Source organism: Lactuca saligna, chromosome 3 (assembly GCF_052625555.1).
Source record: "Lactuca saligna cultivar CGN05327 chromosome 3, ASM5262555v1, whole genome shotgun sequence".
Lineage (NCBI taxonomy): Eukaryota > Viridiplantae > Streptophyta > Magnoliopsida > Asterales > Asteraceae > Lactuca > Lactuca saligna.
The window spans coordinates 196,985,852-197,006,357 of NC_136419.1; the positions used below are offsets into that span (position 1 = coordinate 196,985,852).

Below are 20,506 nucleotides of genomic sequence, written 5' to 3' on the forward strand. Positions count from 1 at the left end.
ATCACGAAAAATTCTTTATTTTGGACCTTTCTTGCAAGGTAGAAACTTTTTGGACTCTATCCACAGTTTTTCGAAAACCACAGGGATCAATTTTGCAGTTTTGTCAAACTAAAATTAGGGGTTTTGCCGATCCACATTAATATTTTTTTCATTTGACCTTGATAGACATGGTCGTATGAGTGGGTGTGCCAACATGGACAATAACGTAGGATCTCTAAATATTTAGGGTCTACTTTTTTATGTATCAACTTATATTATTATAAGAGAAAAAAACATTTGGTATTAAGTCATCAATGATTGTGACAAAAAGGAGAAAGGAGATTGGAGACAAAATTGGTATATAAGATAAAGAAATTTCAACTGATTTTTTACGAATCTAAGCAATTAATCATTTTTACTTAAAAAAATTATTGTTAAGTGCTTCGTTTCTTTTATTTTGTTTGGGGCCTCAAATAGACTTGAATCCGTTGTATTAACTATATGTTTGCAACAATCTGCCCAATCAAAATAAAAAGTAATATAAATTACTTTTCGAATATAATAGTTACGATAACATGAAAAACAATATTGTGTCACATTCTAATTACAATTCCGTTTTTAGTTATGGGGGAAGGCAAAAGGCAAACAATGTTGTCCCTGGTGTATAAGTTGGATCAAAAGCTCCAAAATTTACTTTGTATCCATTGCCGACATAAACACAACCATCGCTTATGGACATGCCACCATACACTGTGGCTCCGGTGTTATACGACCACAAAATTTCTCCGGTGGTGCCACTCATGGCATATATAGGTCCGGTTCCATTGGTTGAGCCAGCAAACACAACACCATTGGCTAAACTCACTGGGCCACTTGCGGTTGCATTACTTGGATTTGCCGTTGACCATAAGATGTTTCCATTTGTAGCATTCATTGACACCCATCCGCCGCTAGTTGTTGTGATATTTGATGGTTTTAGTGTAAATATAGTTTGCATGCTATTTGCAATGTTGGTGTAGATTATCTTTCCATCAGTTGCCGATCCCCAAGCACCTCCTCCACCGGCTCCCCCAGGTCCAGCTACCTACAATTAATCATAACTTTACCACTCGGTTCATATATATTTGCAACATGGTTACTTTTAAAGCAACGTAGATGTCCAATCGCGAAAGAATCATGCCATATGTAAATAAGATACAAAATAACACATTAGATGGGTAACATATATAAGAGCCTAATTGCTAAAAAGAGTTCAATCCATGCTGGAATTGACATTTCCACACTCTAACAATTATAACTCAAAGCTTTCACCATTTCTACTAGCTGTGTAGCCCAATTGGCACATACATATATAGATATATATATATATATATATATATATATATATATATATATATATATATATATATATATATATATATATATATATATATATATATATATATATCATATATGAATTAAAGGGACACTACACACGAATACATAGAAACTTGTAACAAGAATATCGACAGAAATATCAAACAGGGTCATCAACTATGTAATTGTGTTCATTGCAACAAATTTGACAAATAGTAAAAGCCTTTCAATTCATGTTATTTCAATTCATGTTGATATATAAAAGAAATATCTTATAAAAACGAAAAATAAGTGGCACCAAATTTAAGGACTTGATTAAAATTTACTTTTATAATAAATATATTTTAATTTCCATATTCGACCAATTTGTCATTTTGAACAAATTTGAAGTAGTGGTAAAACTAGTAGATAGTCAAGAGCAACTTTTATTTATATAGAAGTATTCAAAACTAATTGTAAACTTTTGAAATATTTAAAAGGACTTAAAACATATAAGATAAAAACAAAAAACTCAAAAAACTCTGAAAAACTAGAAATGACTTTTTGTTTATAAAATTTTCAGTTTAAAATAAAAGTTTAAAAAGTCGTATATACTCAAACAAAGTTTTTTCTTAATCATCCAATATTTTTCTTAAAATCTGAAAAATCTAAGTTAACTAAAACTCTCAAAAGATGGTTGCAGAACTACCTAAACAAACGTGACCACACGTTCGATGACTTTTTTTCACATATATATTATAATGGGGATGCTTAATTCAAAATTTTGTACATACGCAACTATTCTTGTAAAAAAACAGCAAAATAAATACAAACATTACCGTAGACCAAACAATGCTACCATTGTCACGATCCAAAGCCCAAGCAAACCCGCTCTTTTGTACTGCAACAACAATGTCACGTTTATGTCCACGACCATTTGTTGTTAAAATCATCGGTGCTTCCGCGAAATCCGCATCAGGATTAGGTCCAGGTGGACACCCCGGAGTAGAAAGATTATTACATGCAAAAATCCACAGATCATAGCCTCCTAATTGTTTATACCATTGGATGTGTCCCGAATCCAAATCAAGGGCTAGGATGGAATTGGAATGGTTTTCGGGTTCTATACACTTATCTTCTTGATTTGGTGTTGTTTCATTGTTTTGTGCTTCTTGACATTGTGTGACATTCAATGGGGCTGAATACATGTTTCCAGTGGCAATGTATACAGCATTTCGGTGAATGTCAATTGATGGACTGCTTCCCCATAAGCCCGCACCCGCATATTCATCTGTGCTACCATTGTTGTCTGGTAACATGTAGGTTTGCCATATGATGCTACCATTTTTGGCGTTTAACTTTAAGAAACTTCCTATAAATGTACAACATGCTTCAAGGGTGGTGCTTTCTTCGAGTGAAGATGTTCCCACATAGAAAGCGCTACACACATTAATCATATTATAATGGATTTATTGATTATTTCATCGCAAATGCTTTATTATATATGATGATTAATTATATATCATGTATAACAAGGAAATAGATTATTTATTATTGAGTTACAAGACAAATGAAGAAGTATTTTTGCAATTGCAATACTTCTTTATTTGTCTCATTAACTAGAAAAGGTCAACACATTTATCAAATTTACAACTAAAAAATGACAAATGTTTCTTTTTCGTTTTAGATCACGTGTTAACCTTAACCTAGATAAATAGGCTAAAGTTAGAAAAAGAAAATGTAAATACAAACAAGTAATATATGACATGAGGTAATGACAAATACACATGTAAAATTTATTCAACTCCTAAAATAAATTTTTGTTTGCAAGCAACAAACATTTGAATCCACAACCTATAGTTGAGAGATACCTTTTAGCAACACGATAAAGTTGGACTCATTAATTGTCTATGTTGTGTTTGGAAGATGAAGGGTGTGTTTGGCAAAAGTAGTTGTTAGCTGAAAGCGGGTAGCGGTTAGCTGGTAGCGGGTAGCTGGTAGCGTGTAGCTGGTAGCTGGTAGCGGGAAGCTGTAGCTTTTATTTGTTATATGAATGTTTGGTAAAAGTAGCTGGAAGTTTTTGAAATATATAAAATTACATAAAAGAACAATTTATTAAAAATAAAAAATATATATAAATATATTTTTAAGGGTAATTATGGAAATTGATTTCAAAAGCTCCGGAGCGTTTTGTTAAAAGCTACATGAAGTAGCTTTTAGAATCGAAGCGTTTTGTTAAAACTAAAAGCTAAACGCTCGTACTGCCAAACGAAGCTTTTTGTTTAAATTAGAGCGTTTTGTCAAAAGCTAAAAGCTAGAAGTTCCCAAACGCTTCCAAAAGCTCCGTGCCAAACACGCCCGAAGGCGTCCACAAAATTTAATAAAGTCTAATTTTTTATTTATTTATTTTTTTTTGTATGTACATATAAAGTTTCAAAATTGGCTAACGGGGTACAATAATTGCAACCAATATTCTAAGAGTTTACTTTTGGCCAATATTTCAAAATTGTCAACTAGAGTATAATATTAGAATCAATAATCAAAAGTTTACTTGTTAGCCATAGAGTACGCAAAACTCCTCTACTTTCCACATTCCAAGATAATAATAAAAAATCCAAATTATAAACAAATCACGCAAACGTCCTCTAAATAGATGTACCTTTTATAATAAGTTCCGGACATGGTGATAATAGAAGCGTTATGGGTACTAAGTTGGGTAGACCATACAAGTTCGCCATTACTTCGATTAAGCCCCACAACATAAGCTGGTCCATAAATTCCAACGATCAAAAGATCATGAGCAACAGTAGGAGTAGACCTTGACACAGCTCGATTAACTCCAGGTATAAGTCCGGTTGAGTTAAGCCCTGTTAGTTGACCAATATCTTGTTGCCAAATAAGTGACCCATCTGATGCATTAAGGGCATATATGTTTCCATTCCAACTCGGGAAATAAATGGTGTCATCATATATTGCTGGTGTTGCAGTTATATCTTTTCCAGCGACAAACTTCCATTTAAGTTGAAGGTTAGCCACTGTTCCAGGGCTAATCTTTGTTTCCCCATAGGCATGTCTACGATTGTATAAATTTCCACCGTGGTTTGTCCAATCAATTGGCTGAAATCCATTAGAGAACAGTTTGCTAAAAGTTAGAAGAAATGTTATAACAATTGTAAGGTTAAAATTTCTGTTTTGAGAAAGAAAAGAAATACATTCGCAGAGGTCAGGAGTACAAGCAAGCAAAGGGTGACCGTGTAGAGCAAAGTAGATGCCATGAGAATGTAAGTTGTGTCCCAAACAATACTAGAAATGTCTACTTATATTTACTTAATTTGTTTTTAATATTATTTTATTCGACTTTAAAATTTAAAAGTCAACCTTCTTTGCTGTTGAATAAGTTTTCCTATTAAAGTTTGAATATATATATATATATATATATATATATATATATATATATATATATATATATATATATATATATATATATATTATAAAACATTTATCTTGTTAGGTTAACTATTACTTAATTTTTATGTCGTACAAGCTAAACAACTCTAACTACAACTTATATTTGTACAAATTGCATTCATCTTTAGACATCAAAAATGAGTTACCATAAATTAAAGAAAATATAAGATAAACAAAAGATAAGATTACAAGATCGAATTTTAAATTTTAAATCATAGTGCAAACGTCAGGGTTTTAGTTATACAAGTTAGGGTTTTGGTTTTGAGCTTCCTTTTGCCATGCAAATGCATAAAGGTCTCAACTTTATCACTTTAGACATTTATTAGGCTTAGATATGAAGTTTGGATGGTAAGTCTTAAAGAATTAAGACCTTATTTTAGAGTTTGGAACTCAGGTGATTACATTGGGCATAATCCTGAGTACGTTGGGCGTAGAGGATTAGTGGCATGTAACCCCTCCAAGGAATGATTGTACCCTAGGCGTAATGTAAAGTATATCATGCATACTCCTAGAAAACCCATTTGGCTATTTTTGGACCTTTGGCCATTAGGGTTTTGGGACTGGGTTACTTGGGTTATGTATGGGAGCGGTTCCCTTAACAAGATAAAGGGTGATTTGGACCATTTATTGTGGGTTAAAACCATGTATTTTAATTAGGACTATCATTAGGTTTTGATTAGTGTGAGGATCCATGTTAGCAGCAGCTCGAGTATGAGATTCAGTTACCTTCAGCTAGAGGTGAGTCTTCTTACCATACTAGTGGGTCGAAGGCACCAAAATCAGCCTACAGATTTGTATGTGTAGAATGTATGTGATTATGTATAGATGTGATTGTATGATATATGCATGGATTAGATATGGGATGATAGTCATTATGGAATCAGGGTTGATATGGACCTGAGGTTTGATACGGACTCAATACAACTATTTGTTGCTCCATGGGGTTGATACAGACCCGACCCAACCACTTACCATTATGTTTATGTGTATGGTGTGTGTAGTATTTTGGGGAAACTCACTAAGTTTTGTGCTTACATATATGTTTTTTGGTTTCAAGTACTTTCGGTACAAATTTTGGTTTTGATACGAAATATAAGTTTGTTTTTTCACAAAAACGGGCAATGGAAGACTTTAAAAATAACAAGTTCATTTTTAGTTCACAACAAAACCAAACCATCATGGATCCATTTATAGAGGTTATAATAAAATAAAACAACCATAGGTTGTTTAGAGATAAACTTTGAAGATTTTAAGCCCACTTGCTTTTGGGGTGTTGATGCAGATGTAAAGATCAAAGAACATGATCTTCTCTACAAGTATCGACCATCAAGATTAAGGCACTTGGAATGCTAATTCATTCTTGTATAAAGTACTTCTTAATCCTTTAAGTACTTGACTCAAATAAGCACTAAATGAGAAGCACTTTAAGACACTAAAGACTTTAATGATCTTCAAAAGAATGAGAGCTCCAAGCCCTTTCATACCCACAGTTTTAAGAGAGAGAAAGTGAAGAAGAAGAAGTGCTAGTTCTCATGCATAAGGCACTCTTTATATACTCCATGCAAGGTGATGACCAACCATTAAAATACTCTAAAGTAATGGTAGCCCTTAGAAGCATGAGAGACAAAGCATAGAGGTTGACAACCAACTTCCATATTTGTTTATTAATTTCGGCCATACCTCTCAAAAGAGGATGGATTATTTAAATTTTATAAACTCTAAGTTTATAAAATATAAACTTTGTCTTTAGGTAAAAGACAAAAGAATTCAACTAGTCCAAAAATTTGTGCATGACTTATTAATTCATAACATATGAAATAATAACTAGTTATACACTCTTATAATTATTATTCTCACAAAACAATAATTATTCCCTAATCAAATACAAGAATCGATATTATTTATTAATAATCACATTAATAATAAATATACAAAATGTGCCAACTTAATAAAGGTGTGACCCTATAGGATCATATATTATTAGTAATATCACTCAATAATGATTATTAGGCATATGTATTCAAAAACAAAAACGAAGGGTCCGGCATGATGGCACAACATTCTCCCCCTCATGATTCTCTCATTTATGATTTCTTTATGCTAGTTTGTACTTTGCATGATTTTGAGACATGTGATGTTTGAGATTGATGAACTTAAATATGAAAATTTTATCATCATTTTAGGGTTGTTACAAGGCCACAACTGGCATATCACTAATGAATGCAAAGCCACATATATAATTAGAGGTGAGATAGACAGTTGAATAGGTGATCCCACTCTGGAGCCACAACCAAACAAGGAACATGCAAGAAAGCCTAGATGGAGAATTCACAAACTATCCTATATGACTTCATATAACCCTTAAGGCACTTAACGGGAAAATCACTAACCTATTGATACTATAAGCATCATACCACTACTTTTATATCCTATCATGTAAGGATATACATTGTAACACATAGTATAGTGAGGAAACTCACCTAAAATGTTGAACTGGAGAACACTACAACAATCGCAATACCTCGCATTGGATGGACACACGAACTGACTACCACCCAAAAAAGGTCACACCTTTATTAACAACTCAAACCTATAAGTTATATTCAAAGTTAAACCGGTAAAAAATTCTATCGTTAATGGTTAACATGTCAACTTCCACCACATCTTGGCAAGCTCTTGGCCACATCGTAGCTAATTAAGGACAAATCGATCAAGTTGTTGAACATCACTACATCATGACAAGCCCTTGGCCACGTCGTGGTTTCTGGAAGATTGTTGTAATATTCATTAAGTGGTTAATCATTACAGATCAAAAGCCATAAATTCAGATCCGACCCTTTTTAATGACTTAATGGATAATGTTCCCAACTTTATCAATTACGACTTCACCATAAGTAAGGTTCTACAACCCTAATTCCACTAAGTTCTTAATGATACCAAAGCTTATTCATGGAAGGAAGGTAGCTCTAAACATGAATCTTTTGTTCATTTCTCAGAAACCTAAAGACCATTTCAGAGCCATCAATAATCTATGGAGTTCCTCAACCTCCCGATGTATCCACGGAAAGGACCAAAATCATGTAAACTTAACTCAAACTTGAAACAAGAAGAATAATGTCACACCCTCGAACCAGACGGCGGAAACGTACGAGGGCTCATGTGACTTAATTTGAAATATCATAACAATGAATATACATGAAACAAAACATAAACATCATCATGCATTAATACATTACAACTGACATTGTTCACATCAAGTACATTGTTTAAATATTACATATCCAAAGCATAAGTTGTTTTAGAGTTTTCAAAACATAACATTCTAACACACTTGGTATTGCCCTTCAGTTTATCTGTTACCTGAGAATACAAGTTATAGTGAAAAAACATCAACATATAGAATGTTGGTGAGTTTATAAGTAGGTTTGGTATGAAAATGCTTTGTGTAGTTTATAAAACCCAGAAAATCCGATCTTTTCTAAAACGACAATTGTTTATACAAAAGTGTGAAGGTCCATAGGTTTATGCATGAATGATTTCAAAACGTATATATATGAGAAGTTTTGCATTATGGTTATCGAAAGTACAAGTGAAAAATGTTGATTTCCCCGAAAAAAACCTGATGTTTTCCGATAAAAATAGTATGATTATTTCGAATTATTATACCGTCACAACGAATGAATATGAATTCCCTTGATTACTTAGATAGTATTGGATTTATTATGTGAGTCGTTATAACCATGCATGATAATGACTAGTTTGACTGTCTTGGCGTTCTATTGAACGCTGGAAATTGATCTTAAGATTTTGTCACCCTAGACTAGCCAAGTCTAACTGTAGCGAACAGTTGAGGTGTAGGGTAGCCACTCCCGTATAAATCTATACACAAACTCTCGTTCTCCTTCCAGGAGACTTTGATTATAACTACAGACTACGGCCGACACTTATTAGTGTCGCCCGTTATTACTCACTTAATCGAAATGAATTTGATTAACCTTGATTAACAACCTGATTTTTGTTTACTTGAATAGACGGTAAGCCTAACAGACGAGGAGAAGAGGACCACGGGGTCCTACTATTCACGTTTGTTATTTAAGGTTGTCAAGTATACGAAGGATGTGTTGGTCTATTTCGCATATGATTTATTTGGACATTACTAGCAATACTAGTGGGCCACTAAGGCCCAACAGCTTGTAGTTGCCATTGAGGGTCTCTTAAGCATGTAATTGGGTCACAGGAGGCCCAAATAACGTATATTATTTTTGTTAGGCTAAAAAGTCATGTTTAACGGGTTACAAAGGCCCAATAAGCATGATTTGAATCTTTCAAAACCAAAAGTTTGAATATTTACTTGTTTTAAGTATAGTATAATTGTCTGGAATTTTGTTTGACAATTGTTGAATCGCAAAGATACAAAGTTTGTCGATTGTTTTATAACGATATTTAGATTTATGAAAATATATGTATATTTTTCATTCTAAATTCATAAGTTATAATTTGATATTTTTGATCCAAAAATCTTAATAATAAAATAATTGACTCAAAAATATGGGTTTGACCTGTTCAGCCCTTCTTTAATAAAAATGACAATTTTAGTCCCTTTTTATAGAAAAATGACATTTTAGGTCCTTAAACTATTTTTCTTGACATTTTGGCTCAAAGACTTATTTAAATGATGTTTTCAGCCCAAAGTTTACTTTTTGGCAGTCTCAGTCACTTTAGTAAAAAGATTTTCATTTATAGCCCAAACTTTTCGCAATTTTCACAAATGTAACCTAAAATCCAAAAACTTTACATTTTTAATCCTTTTTGGCAAATAAGGTCATTTTAACCCTTGAATTAGATTTATTTACTTTTCTACCAATTGTTTTGGGAAATTTACCATTTCAGCCCCTTAAAACCATATTTTTCGCATTTTGGGCCCATGGGCCGAAAAGCCCAATGTTTGGCCCAAATAGACTACAATTTACATTTTTAGTACTTAGAATAGCATAATATTCATAAAAGCTTCTATTTTAACTGTTTTGACCCTTTTGGTCCTTATAGAAACCGTGATGACAACTTTTACCCAAATTTTGTTTATTTGACAAAAATAGTCCAAAAATGAGTTTTTAAGTTGTAGTATGCTTATTACAACCTTAGATGATAGTTTTTCTTAACTTGTTAAGTGTAATGCATTCTAGATCACATATTTTTCCTCATTGAACCATAGATCTTTAATATCTTTCATTTTTTATACATATTTACCACATAAACACAAGAAATCACACATAACATACAAATACACATAGATCTACACATTTTACTTGTATTATCCCCTATAAAACATATGAAAACCAAAAATAGAGGGGTATGAACTCACCTTAGCTTTGATGTTTTGGTTTTGAAGAAGGAATGGAAGAAGTTTGATGCTATTTTCGGCCCTAGTATGCTTTCTTGGGTGGATCTCGAGTTTTGATAAGTTCTAGGGAGTATGATCAAGAATTTAAGGTGGTAAGAAGAGTGAATGAGTGTAGAAAGGAAATATGTTTGAAAGATCTTACCATTAGTATGAAACTTGAAGTGATCTTTGGATGAAATCCTTCTTAAAGCCCTTATAATTCTCGAAAGTTTTAATGAAGGATGAAGAGTTGTTTTCTTTGAGAGTGTTTAAGGAGATTTTTAGTGATAGGTGTGTGTGTGTTTGATGTGTTCGGCTGAGAATAGAAGAGGAGAGGAGAGAAGAGAGAGAGGTGAAGGGATGGATGCATGGAGATATGTGAAATTGCATGGATACCGTAAGTATATTTGTGAGGTGTCACATAAAAGTCAACCCTTCTTATTCTTTTTTTTTATTTAGGCCGAGAGGGAGAAAGAAGAGAAAAGATGTTGGGCCTTTAGTGCTTAAGTCCCATAATGTGATGCCCAAATTGATGGTTTTCAGCCCATTGGGCCCTTAAGAGGTTCTACTGCCCAATTTGCATTAAAGAATGAGTTTTATGTCCCATTATGGCTATTTGGATTTGTTATGGCCCAATGAGGTCCATTAAAGATAAACTAATCCATTTTACGCTTATAAGGCCCAAAAAGGTTAAGTCTCATGAAATTGGGTCCAATTAGAGCCCAGTTAAGAGTTCTAAGCCTAAAATATTTAAATTATAAGCTTATTGGCCCATTAGGCACATTAAGGAAATCCTAGTCCATATTGGACTTAAATCGGGATTTCTAGAGTTTCCAACCTTTTGTTGACTATTTGAGTGTTGTATAGAGTGTTTGATGGAAATTTTGTTGTCATTGCATAAACATCATACATGTTTTCAAGTTTCAATCACGTTGTTATCATTGTTCAATGTTTACAAAGCATCATAATTCCTAGTTGTGACAAATAAGGGTCAACTTATGAACTTTATACCTCAAATAACTTAGGAACTAGAATAGGCTGATGGATCCAAGCCATCTCATTGCTTCCTTACACCAAAATAAACTTTCTTCTTCCTCAAGCTTCACTAAATCCAAATAATAACATCTAAATCAAGAAAGAAAGATCTCAAATATGCATGAATACTAGGTTTCATGTTGAAGGGTTTATGCCTAAGGAGGATGCCCTAATCCATGATTTAAGAACTTTTAATATAGATAAAACCCTAAAATCATGGGCTTGGGATGGAGCAACATCCATGTCGTTGCCTCCATCTTGCCACATCATGGTAGCCATCAAATACACATTCTTTATAATTGGTGTTCCATGTCGTAGTGCCCCACACACTACGTCTTGGCATAAGGTTTTTCCCAAAAACATCATCTTTGATCCCTTTAAGTCCTTAACTAATCCATCCTGGAAATCAAGTGTTAGATTATGGTTGGGAAATTAGGTGTCATTCGAAAAAGGCAGATGTGGTAGTTGATCGATTGATAATGTTGATGTGACAACTACTAAATATGGGGTCAATTAAAGTCTAACTTGTAACCAGGTAAAAATGAATACACAATGTAACCTTATTGAAATTAATTCTTGGAAATCAAAAATGACATTGTGGTATGAGTACATCTATATGCATATTCGTAATAAACGTTTAAAAGACCAATATAGATCAAATACGTAAAACATGAATCATAAGGTTTTAACACAAGAACTTGTATTTATGCCATAACCTTAAAACATTTAGTTTTTAAGGCCACCATTCTTTTGAATTATGTTTCTTAAAATCGAAAACATATCCATGAGAATCATTACAAGACCAAAATCACTAGCCATGACCCATTAAGGCCGAAAACCCTAAGGGGTGAATCCATTATGGCCGAAAACCCTTAATGGGTGATCACTAAAACCGCAATCCTCTCTCTCCCATGCAAAGAAAGACCAAATCCCCCCTAACCATGAGATTTCTGTTTTGGGTGTAAGACCCAAAGTGTTGATCTATGAGTGCCACCTCAAAACTTTACATGCTATTACCCTATGTACCTCCATGAAGGACAACTAATTACTCTTCAACCATCCATACCATGCATGAGAATACCCATCAAAATCCCATATAAGACATTGAATTACCCACCAAGTAACAAGCCAACAACCTCCCTCCCATCTTCTTTTAACTCTCGGCTGAGAGTAGGGGTCACCTACTCTTGTCATTTCATTTCCACATCACCTCTATTTTCTTTCTAGAACAAACCAATTTCCATCAAGAATCATCATATCCAAGCTTTTCCTAGGATATTTGCTAAGGAATTTCGTAAATCTTAAGTGTTTTTATGCATCTTTAAGTTAAAATCTATCACACCCCCAAACCGGAACGGCGGAAACGTTCGGGGGCGGATGATTTCATGTGGTAACGTAACAATAGAGTATATTGTAAAGAAAGCAACATAACCATCATATATATAATTGAAAGTTTACATTGTTTAAAAGGTACATGTTCAAAACCAATTACAATATGATGCCAAAATATGAATTTAAACTAGCGCCGCAGCATCCCTTCTTCAAGAGTTGTTTGTTACCTGCAATTATGGAATTCCTGGGACATACAAGTAGTTTTGAAAGAGTAGATCAGCATATAAGTTGGTGAGTTTCATAAGTATTAAATGACAATGTTTGCATGAGCTTAAAATGAAATGGTTTGTTTTTGTTTGTTGGTTCCTAGAAAATCCCATATTCTCTACTGGTATATATGTAGCCTTTCAATCAAGACCAATTTTTGTTTCTAGAAAATTTATGTTTTTCCGTATGTGGGTAATGGTTTAGAAGTTCCGAAATTTTATCACGGTAAGGTTTTTCATGCCTTCAGTAGTTAATTAATGTACATATAAAATTGCCAATACGTCTGAAAAACCCCGTAAATCAATGTGTTTTTGATACTCCATGTGAGTTTTATAACCATGCTATTTGACTATAAATGCCTATATATAATGTTCTTCAGGCGTTGGAATGTTCTGACGTTTGTCACCCGAAATGGTGTACTATAGCTAACAGTCAGGGCGCGGGGTTGTCAATCCCGTATAGATCTATACACAAACACCATGCTCCCCCTCCAAGGGATTCTGGTATATAATACAGGACTTGAAATGTGTACTCGAGCGTATGTGAAGTTTAATGTCTAACAAAACTTAGTATAAAACAGATTTACGTGTGAAAATGTTCATTTGTTCTTGTATATGAAAGTAACTTCTTGAAATAGTATTTCTAGTATGTAAAAGTTCGTGATGTTCTCATAAAACTATACCTATTATAGTTTTCTAAAAGTGTGTCTCGTTTGTATAGTAACCCCTAGTGAAACGCTCACTTGTTATGAAAAGTATAATTTTTGTAGTGCCAAAAATGGACACATATACATACAGTATAAGCAGAGTGTTTGATTTACATAAATACATAAATCATTTCTTATTTCAAAAGATAAGATGTTATCGTGGTATATTTTGCATACGAAAGTTTCCCTATAATAGCTATAAATGACATATGATTCCATTGATAAAAGTGTATAATGAAACTTTATATAACACACGGTAATAATAGTGTATTTTACTTGTATTCCCCCCACCCCCTTAAATGCATATAAAAGAAAAGTGTGGATTATATGGGTATGAACTCACTTGAAAGATCGAAGAAGGCGAGATGAAAGCCGAGCAGAATTTCGACTAGAGAAAACGGATTTTCTCGGGATTCTTGGGAATCTCGGGAGCACAAACGACCTTCAGGACATGAGCAAGGATACCGGGGCTTCGGGATAGAACGTGCATGAAAAACGAGGCAAATATACAAGAAAGTTGAGAGAAATTGAGCCATTTCTTCGGAACCCTTGCATCCCTTTTATAGGGGGTGGGAACCGCCTCAGTACGTTGGGTGTACGTGTGTGTCATGCGTAATCGCCTCCTAGATTGCCTCGGAGCTTCAGATGAGACGGGGCATAGTCTCGCATAGGGTCGACGTGGACGATCCGAGGCCTAGTCCTCGAGTACGCTGGGCGTAACTCGGATCGGCCTGGTGACTCCTCCTTCGGATAATACCGAAATTTAATAAACTTCAAAAATTCATATCTTCTTCATACGAACTCCGTTTTTTACGTTCTTTATATCCACACGTAGGTGAGACTACACTCTACAACTTTCGTTTAGATTCCGTCGGCAAATTTTGAAATTATTTTTATTATTTATTTTTAAAAAGTCGCGGTAAGAAAATTTCGTTAGAAATTCATAACTTCATTATCTGACGTCTGTTTTTGCCAGACTTTTTACCGTTGAAAAACCATTGTCGAGACCTTTGATTCTTATTTAGGTCATTCCGGCCAAAAGTCGCTCCATCTCCGTTTCGAGTTTTTTAGTTGTCTATCGCTAAGCCGAACTTGGAAAATTCATAACTTCCTTATACGAAGTCATGTTTGGGCGTTCTTTTTACGTACGATCACGGTTTAATGACATCTAACATAGTAGGTAATTAATTAGAGACTTTTGGACATTTTATTGTCGAAGTTAATTTCATTATAACAATAGTGGTTACGATACTTGACTTTTTAGGTCGTTACATAGAGTTGAAATATCGGGTTGTCACATCATCCCCCTGTTAGAGGGAATTTCGTCCCGAAATTTAAAGTAAGAAAGATACTTGTGAATCAGAGAAAAAGATGTGGGTGCTTTTGTTTCATCTGATCTTCGTGTTCCCATGTGAATTCAGGTCCTCGCTTAGCGTTCCAGTGAACTTTCACGATGGGTATGCGACTTTGTTTTGTTTGTTTGACCTCTCGGTCCATGATTTCTACCGGTTCTTCCACGAAGTTAAGGCTCTCGTTGATCTCGATCTCGTTGATTGGGATAACAAGAGTCTCATCGGACAGATACTTTTTCAAGTTCGAGACATGGAAGGTTGGATGTATGTTACTAAGTTCACGTGGTAGATTAAGTTTGTAAGCTACAGGGCCGATTCTGGCGAGAATCTCGAAAGGCCCTATGTATCTTGGATTTAGCTTTCCATGCTTTCCAAAACGTATTAAGCCTTTCCACAGTGAGATCTTCAATAGAACGCAGTCTCCTACCTGGAAATCCAAAGGTTTCATCCTTTGGTCAGCGTTGCTTTTCTGTCGGTCTCTAGAGGTTTTCAACCGTTCACGAATCTGAACGATCTTCTCTGTCATTTCCCGTATGATTTCCGGACCGGTGAGAGTGCTTTCAGGATCTTGTCCTTTAGCTAACTGTGTGTCGCCAACTTCAGTCCAACATAGAGGCGACCTACACTTACAGCCATAGAGGGCTTCAAATGGAGCAGCCTTTATGCTCGTATGATAACTATTGTTGTATGAAAATTCGATAAGGGGTAAATGGATATCCCATGCCTTTCCAAAGTCAATCACACAGGCTCACAACATATCTTCCAAAGTTTGTATCGTTCTCTCACTTTGCCCGTTTGTTTGTGGATGGTAGGGTGTACTCATGTCTAGCATAGTCCCCAGGGAACTTTGTAGTGACTGCAGAACCTTGAAGTAAATCTACTATCTCTGTCGGAGATAATGGACATTGGAAACCATGCAGTCGCACTATTTCCCTTATGTAAGTTCTTGTAAGCCTTTCCATCTTGTCAGTCTCCTTGATTGGTAGAAAATGCGCGGATTTGGTCAATCTGTCGATGATGACCCATATGGTATCAAGTCCACCCGTTGTCTTGGGCAACTTGCTGATGAAGTCCATAGTAATCCGTTCCCATTTCCATTCCGGTATCTCTGGTTGTTGTAGTAATCCTGAAGGTTTCTGATACTCGACCTTAACCTTAGCGCAAGTAAGACATTTACTTACGAAGGTAGCAATTTCTGCTTTCATGTTAGGCTACCAGTACAGTTTCTTAAGATCCAGATACATTTTATCTGAACCTGGGTGAACGGAATGCCTCGTGTTGTGTGCTTCGATCATGACCACGTCTCTGAAACCACCATGTCTCGGTGTCCAATCCACGAGATAATATGCTCCACCACCCTTGATTTCTAGATTCTTTTCCATTCCTCTCAGGGATTCACCCATCACATGTTTAGGTTGCAAAGCTTCCAGTTGGGCCTCCTTAGTTTGTGTGGATAATTAGGAATGGATAGTCATAGTCAGAGATTTGACCCATCGTCGTTGTCGCATGTTGAGCTCCTTTTGATCGAAAATGTGTTGAAGGCTCTTGTGGTCGGTGAAAATAGTACTCTTCATTCCATACAGGTAGTGTCTCCAGATCTTCAGAGCAAATACCACTGCTCGTAACTCAAGATCGTGTGTTGTATAGTTTACTTTGTGTATCTTAAGCTGACGGGAGGCATAGGCAATAACCTTCCCTATTTGCATAATAACACAACCAAGTACTTGATTTGATGCATCGCCATACACTACGAAATCTTCTATCCCTTCGGGGAGGGATAGTATCGATGCGGTGCACAAGGCCTGTTTCAGTGCTTGGAACGCCTTCTCTTATTTTTCTTCCCAGTCAAAGGCCACGCCTTTCTAGGTTAATGTAGTAAGAGGTTTCGCAATGCTAGAGAAGTTCTCTATGAATCTGCGATAGTAGCCATCGAGACCTAGAAATTGACGAATCTCTGTAGGTGTCTTCGGTGCCGACCAGTTCTCAATGGCCTTAATTTTGGAGGGGTCCACATGTATCCCCTTTTCACTAACAACGTGGCTCAAAAATTCGACTCTTTGAATCCAAAATTCGCATTTAGAGAACTTCGCATAGAGCATCTCCGATCGTAATGTTTCTAAGACTCTTTGTAGGTGCTGACTATGTTCTTCCTTACTTCGGGAGTAGATAAGTATATCATCGATGAAGACGATGACGAACTGATCCAAGTAAGGATGGCACACTCTATTCATTAGGTTCATGAATACCGCTGGTGTGTTGGTTAATCTGAATGGCATCAATACAAATTCCTAGTGTCCATAACGGGTTCGGAAGGCTGTCTTAGGAATATCCTCCTCTAGCACTCGTAATTGGTGATATCCGGATCGTAGGTCTATCTTCGAGAAGTAGTTCGCTCCTTGAAGTTGATCAAATAGGTCGTCAATGCGGGGCAAAGGGTAACAATTTTTGACAGTAAGTTTGTTCAGTTCTCTGTAGTCAATGCACATACGGAAAGATCCGTCTTTCTTCTTTACAAACAAGACCAGTGCTCCCCAAGGTAAGAAGCTTGGTCTAATGAATCCTTTTTGGTGGAGTTCGTTAAGCTGATTGGAAAGTTCTTGCATCTTTGCTGGTTCCAAATGATAAGGCGATTTTGCTACTGGGGTAGCCCCTGGAACTAAGTCGATTCTGAACTCGACTTGGTGTTGTGGTGGTAATCCTGGTAGTTCTTCTGGAAAGATATCGGGGAATTCGTGTACTTCTGGAATGCTCTTAATGTCCTTTACTTCCTGACTCGTATCGACGATGTGTGCAAGAAATGCATGATAATCCTTCCGCAAACACTTTTGAGCTTGGATGCACGACATGATGTGAAGGTTTGTACTTGATTTGCCGCCGTAAATCACTAATGTTTCATCATTAGGGAGATTAAGGCGAACTGCTTTTTCAAAGCACATGATGCCGGTGCAAAGAAGACTTAACAAATCCATGCCAACTATGATGTCGAAACTTTTAATTTGGACCGGCATGAGGTTGATTGGGAAAGAGTGACCGTCTAAAGTTAATGTATAACTCATGTATATGCAGTTAGTGTTTTTCGCTTTTCCATTTGCCATTTCTACAGTGAATGATTTTTCTAACATGCTAGGTTTATGTTTAAGTAAGTGAATAAAGTTATAGCTCACGAAGCCTCTCTCTGCTCCACTATCGAATAGTATGCATGCATATGAATTATAGAGAAGAAACGTACCAGCAACTACTGTAGGATCAACTATGGCTTCTTCATGACCTATAGCCAAAACTCATCCCACTCCGCCGGTATTCGCTGCCTTCGGGCAGTTTCTTTTGTAGTAACCCACCTCGCCACAACCGTAGCAATCTTGGCCTACACCAGCATTGGGAACTTGAGTGGTCAGCTCTACGCGGGCTTCGCAGAAACGGACAGTGTGTCCCTTTTTGTTGCAGTTGGAGCACTGCATTTCCCCACAAGGTCCATTGTGGTGGTAATTGCATTTGGTGTACTTTGGAAGGTTACCCACATAAGGCTTTGTTGGGTAGAGATTTGTAGGAACGGTAGTAGGTATAGTAGCAGGATTCACTGTAACTAGTTGTTGTTTCTTTGAGGATTCTTGGGAAGACCCACCCTTCCGATTATTCCATCCTCTCTTCTTGTTATTGTTGTTGTTGTTTCCCTTTTGTGGTTCTAGTGCAGAAATTGTTGAGTTCTAATGACTTCCGTGATCAATAAGAGATTGTGCCAACTATTTGGCACTTTCAAAAGTGTCAGGTTCTGAAGCTAACACGCTTGACTGAATTTGGAGAGACAGTCCCCAAATGTATCTCTCTATTTTCTTGCTCTCAGGAGCAATCATATATGGGCAAAGGATTGCCAAATCGTAGAATCTGTTGGTATAAGTTGCTATGTTGGTACCAATCATTCGAAGAGTTCAAAGTTCATGCTTGAGTTTTTGAATCTCTCCTTGTGGATAGTACTCTCTCATCAACATGATCTTTAAGCTCTCCCAGCTTATTGAATTTTCCACTATCAGAGTAAGTACCTTAACGTGGCCATTCCACCAAGTTAAAGCTCTATCAGTAAGTGTGTAAGTTGCAAACTTGACTTTGTTGTGCTCGGGACAGGAGCAGATTTCAAAGACTGATTTTGTCCTTTCAATCCACTACCTCAAAATCATCACACCACCAGTTCCATTAAACATCCGGGGTTTGGAATTCGTAAAGTCTTTATAGGTGCACTCTCGGGGTTGCCCATGACTCTTACCATGGTTGGAAGGAAGTGTGCCAATTCCTGAACCAGTGGTAACAGGGGTATTGATCTGTGACATGGCAGCTGCCACAGCTGTTGTGACTGCTGCTTGGAACATGATATCATCAAATTGAGGAGGTGGAGGCGGTGGTGGTATCGGTGCTTCCACACCGTTGTTTCGTCTTGGATTTCTACGTAGAGGCATCCTTCAACTATAGATTGAAAAGACAAAGGTAAGAATTCCATAGTATAGAAAATGAATGTGTCTCATGAACTAAATTTCTATAGTTCAACAACAGATGATAGTATGAGTCTCAAAGATAGAAGAATGAAAGTTATTCACAAATCCGAATATATGAAACAAGCGTATGGTTTTTCCATAATATTTTAAAGATTGAACGAAATACTCAACGTAGTAATAATAGCGTGCCAATTATATTAATTAATAGATGATACAATGATCACGAAAATTTGACCCCTAAAAGGGTCTCCGGTTACAAGGTTTAAGAAAATAAAACTTTTAGCCGAGGTCCTAACTTATAACAAAATTTGGAATTTTGGCAAGCACTACTTGCAACGTGGGTTGCGCTTGGAGCTTGACTCTGCATCCGATTGCTTTGATTCCATAAGACGCCTATCGAAGGCGGCTTGCTGTTCCCTCAACTTTGTGAGGGCTGCAATCATTTGTGTTTAGAATGCGTCGGCACGGAGATGGGTGTCATCTTGCAAAATATCCAGTCGACGGATGTAGGAAGTGTGAACTTGTACTTCCATGTTGACTTCGCGAATTCGATTTGCTTGGACCCCCGATTGATAGGACTGGTTGGCCAGTTTACCTACCATGACCGGGAGTGCTCGGTCGGTTGAACCTCCGTCCCTGATGTCGTAGAAGTTCCGACACATACCGTAGGGTGAGCGTATTCCTTGTTGTTGGCTCCAATGGTGGAGGTGACTTCCCCAAACGGGAGTCGATCCCTGGAAGTTCCTCCTAATGGCTGGAGGGTCGACTATTTCTGGTTCTGAGTCCATACCAGAGTCATCCCCTTCTTCCAACTCGATAGGTTCTTCATTCTCCTCGGCATCCTCCTCTACCCATCCTCTATTGCCCTGGTTTGGGTAGTAGGGGTCCCCTGGTGGGTGGAATCCAGCCATTTGACTATACGAGAATAGGGTTATAAGATTTGAACAAAATTTGAAAACATGTAACAATAAACATGTCGATTAAACTATTGTATGCACCAAATACTCCTATAGTATTTAAATTTGTATGTTTGATACTATTATGAATTTTGGTAAGTTTTGACTTGTCACTCACTACGATCATTCCTCGACATACGTTAGTCCAATCTTGGATATATATAGTTGATCAGGCTATATTCGGTTACATATCTCAAGAACTAATTGTAGTG

General features: G+C 36.3%; 1 protein-coding gene across 1 annotated transcript; it reads right to left on the reverse strand.

Moving 5' to 3' along the window:
• Positions 1 to 502: 502 nt before the first annotated feature.
• On the reverse strand, positions 503 to 4,594 carry LOC145037714 (uncharacterized). Its single transcript, XM_078986420.1, has 4 exons — positions 4,527 to 4,594; positions 3,974 to 4,431; positions 2,154 to 2,754; positions 503 to 1,063 (listed from the first exon to the last, which is right to left on the reverse strand). The coding sequence occupies exons 1-4, from the start codon at positions 4,587 to 4,589 to the stop codon at positions 602 to 604; spliced, it is 1,584 nt and encodes a 527-aa protein (XP_078842546.1). The 5' UTR covers positions 4,590 to 4,594; the 3' UTR covers positions 503 to 601.
• Between the last annotated feature and the right edge of the window lie 15,912 nt (positions 4,595 to 20,506).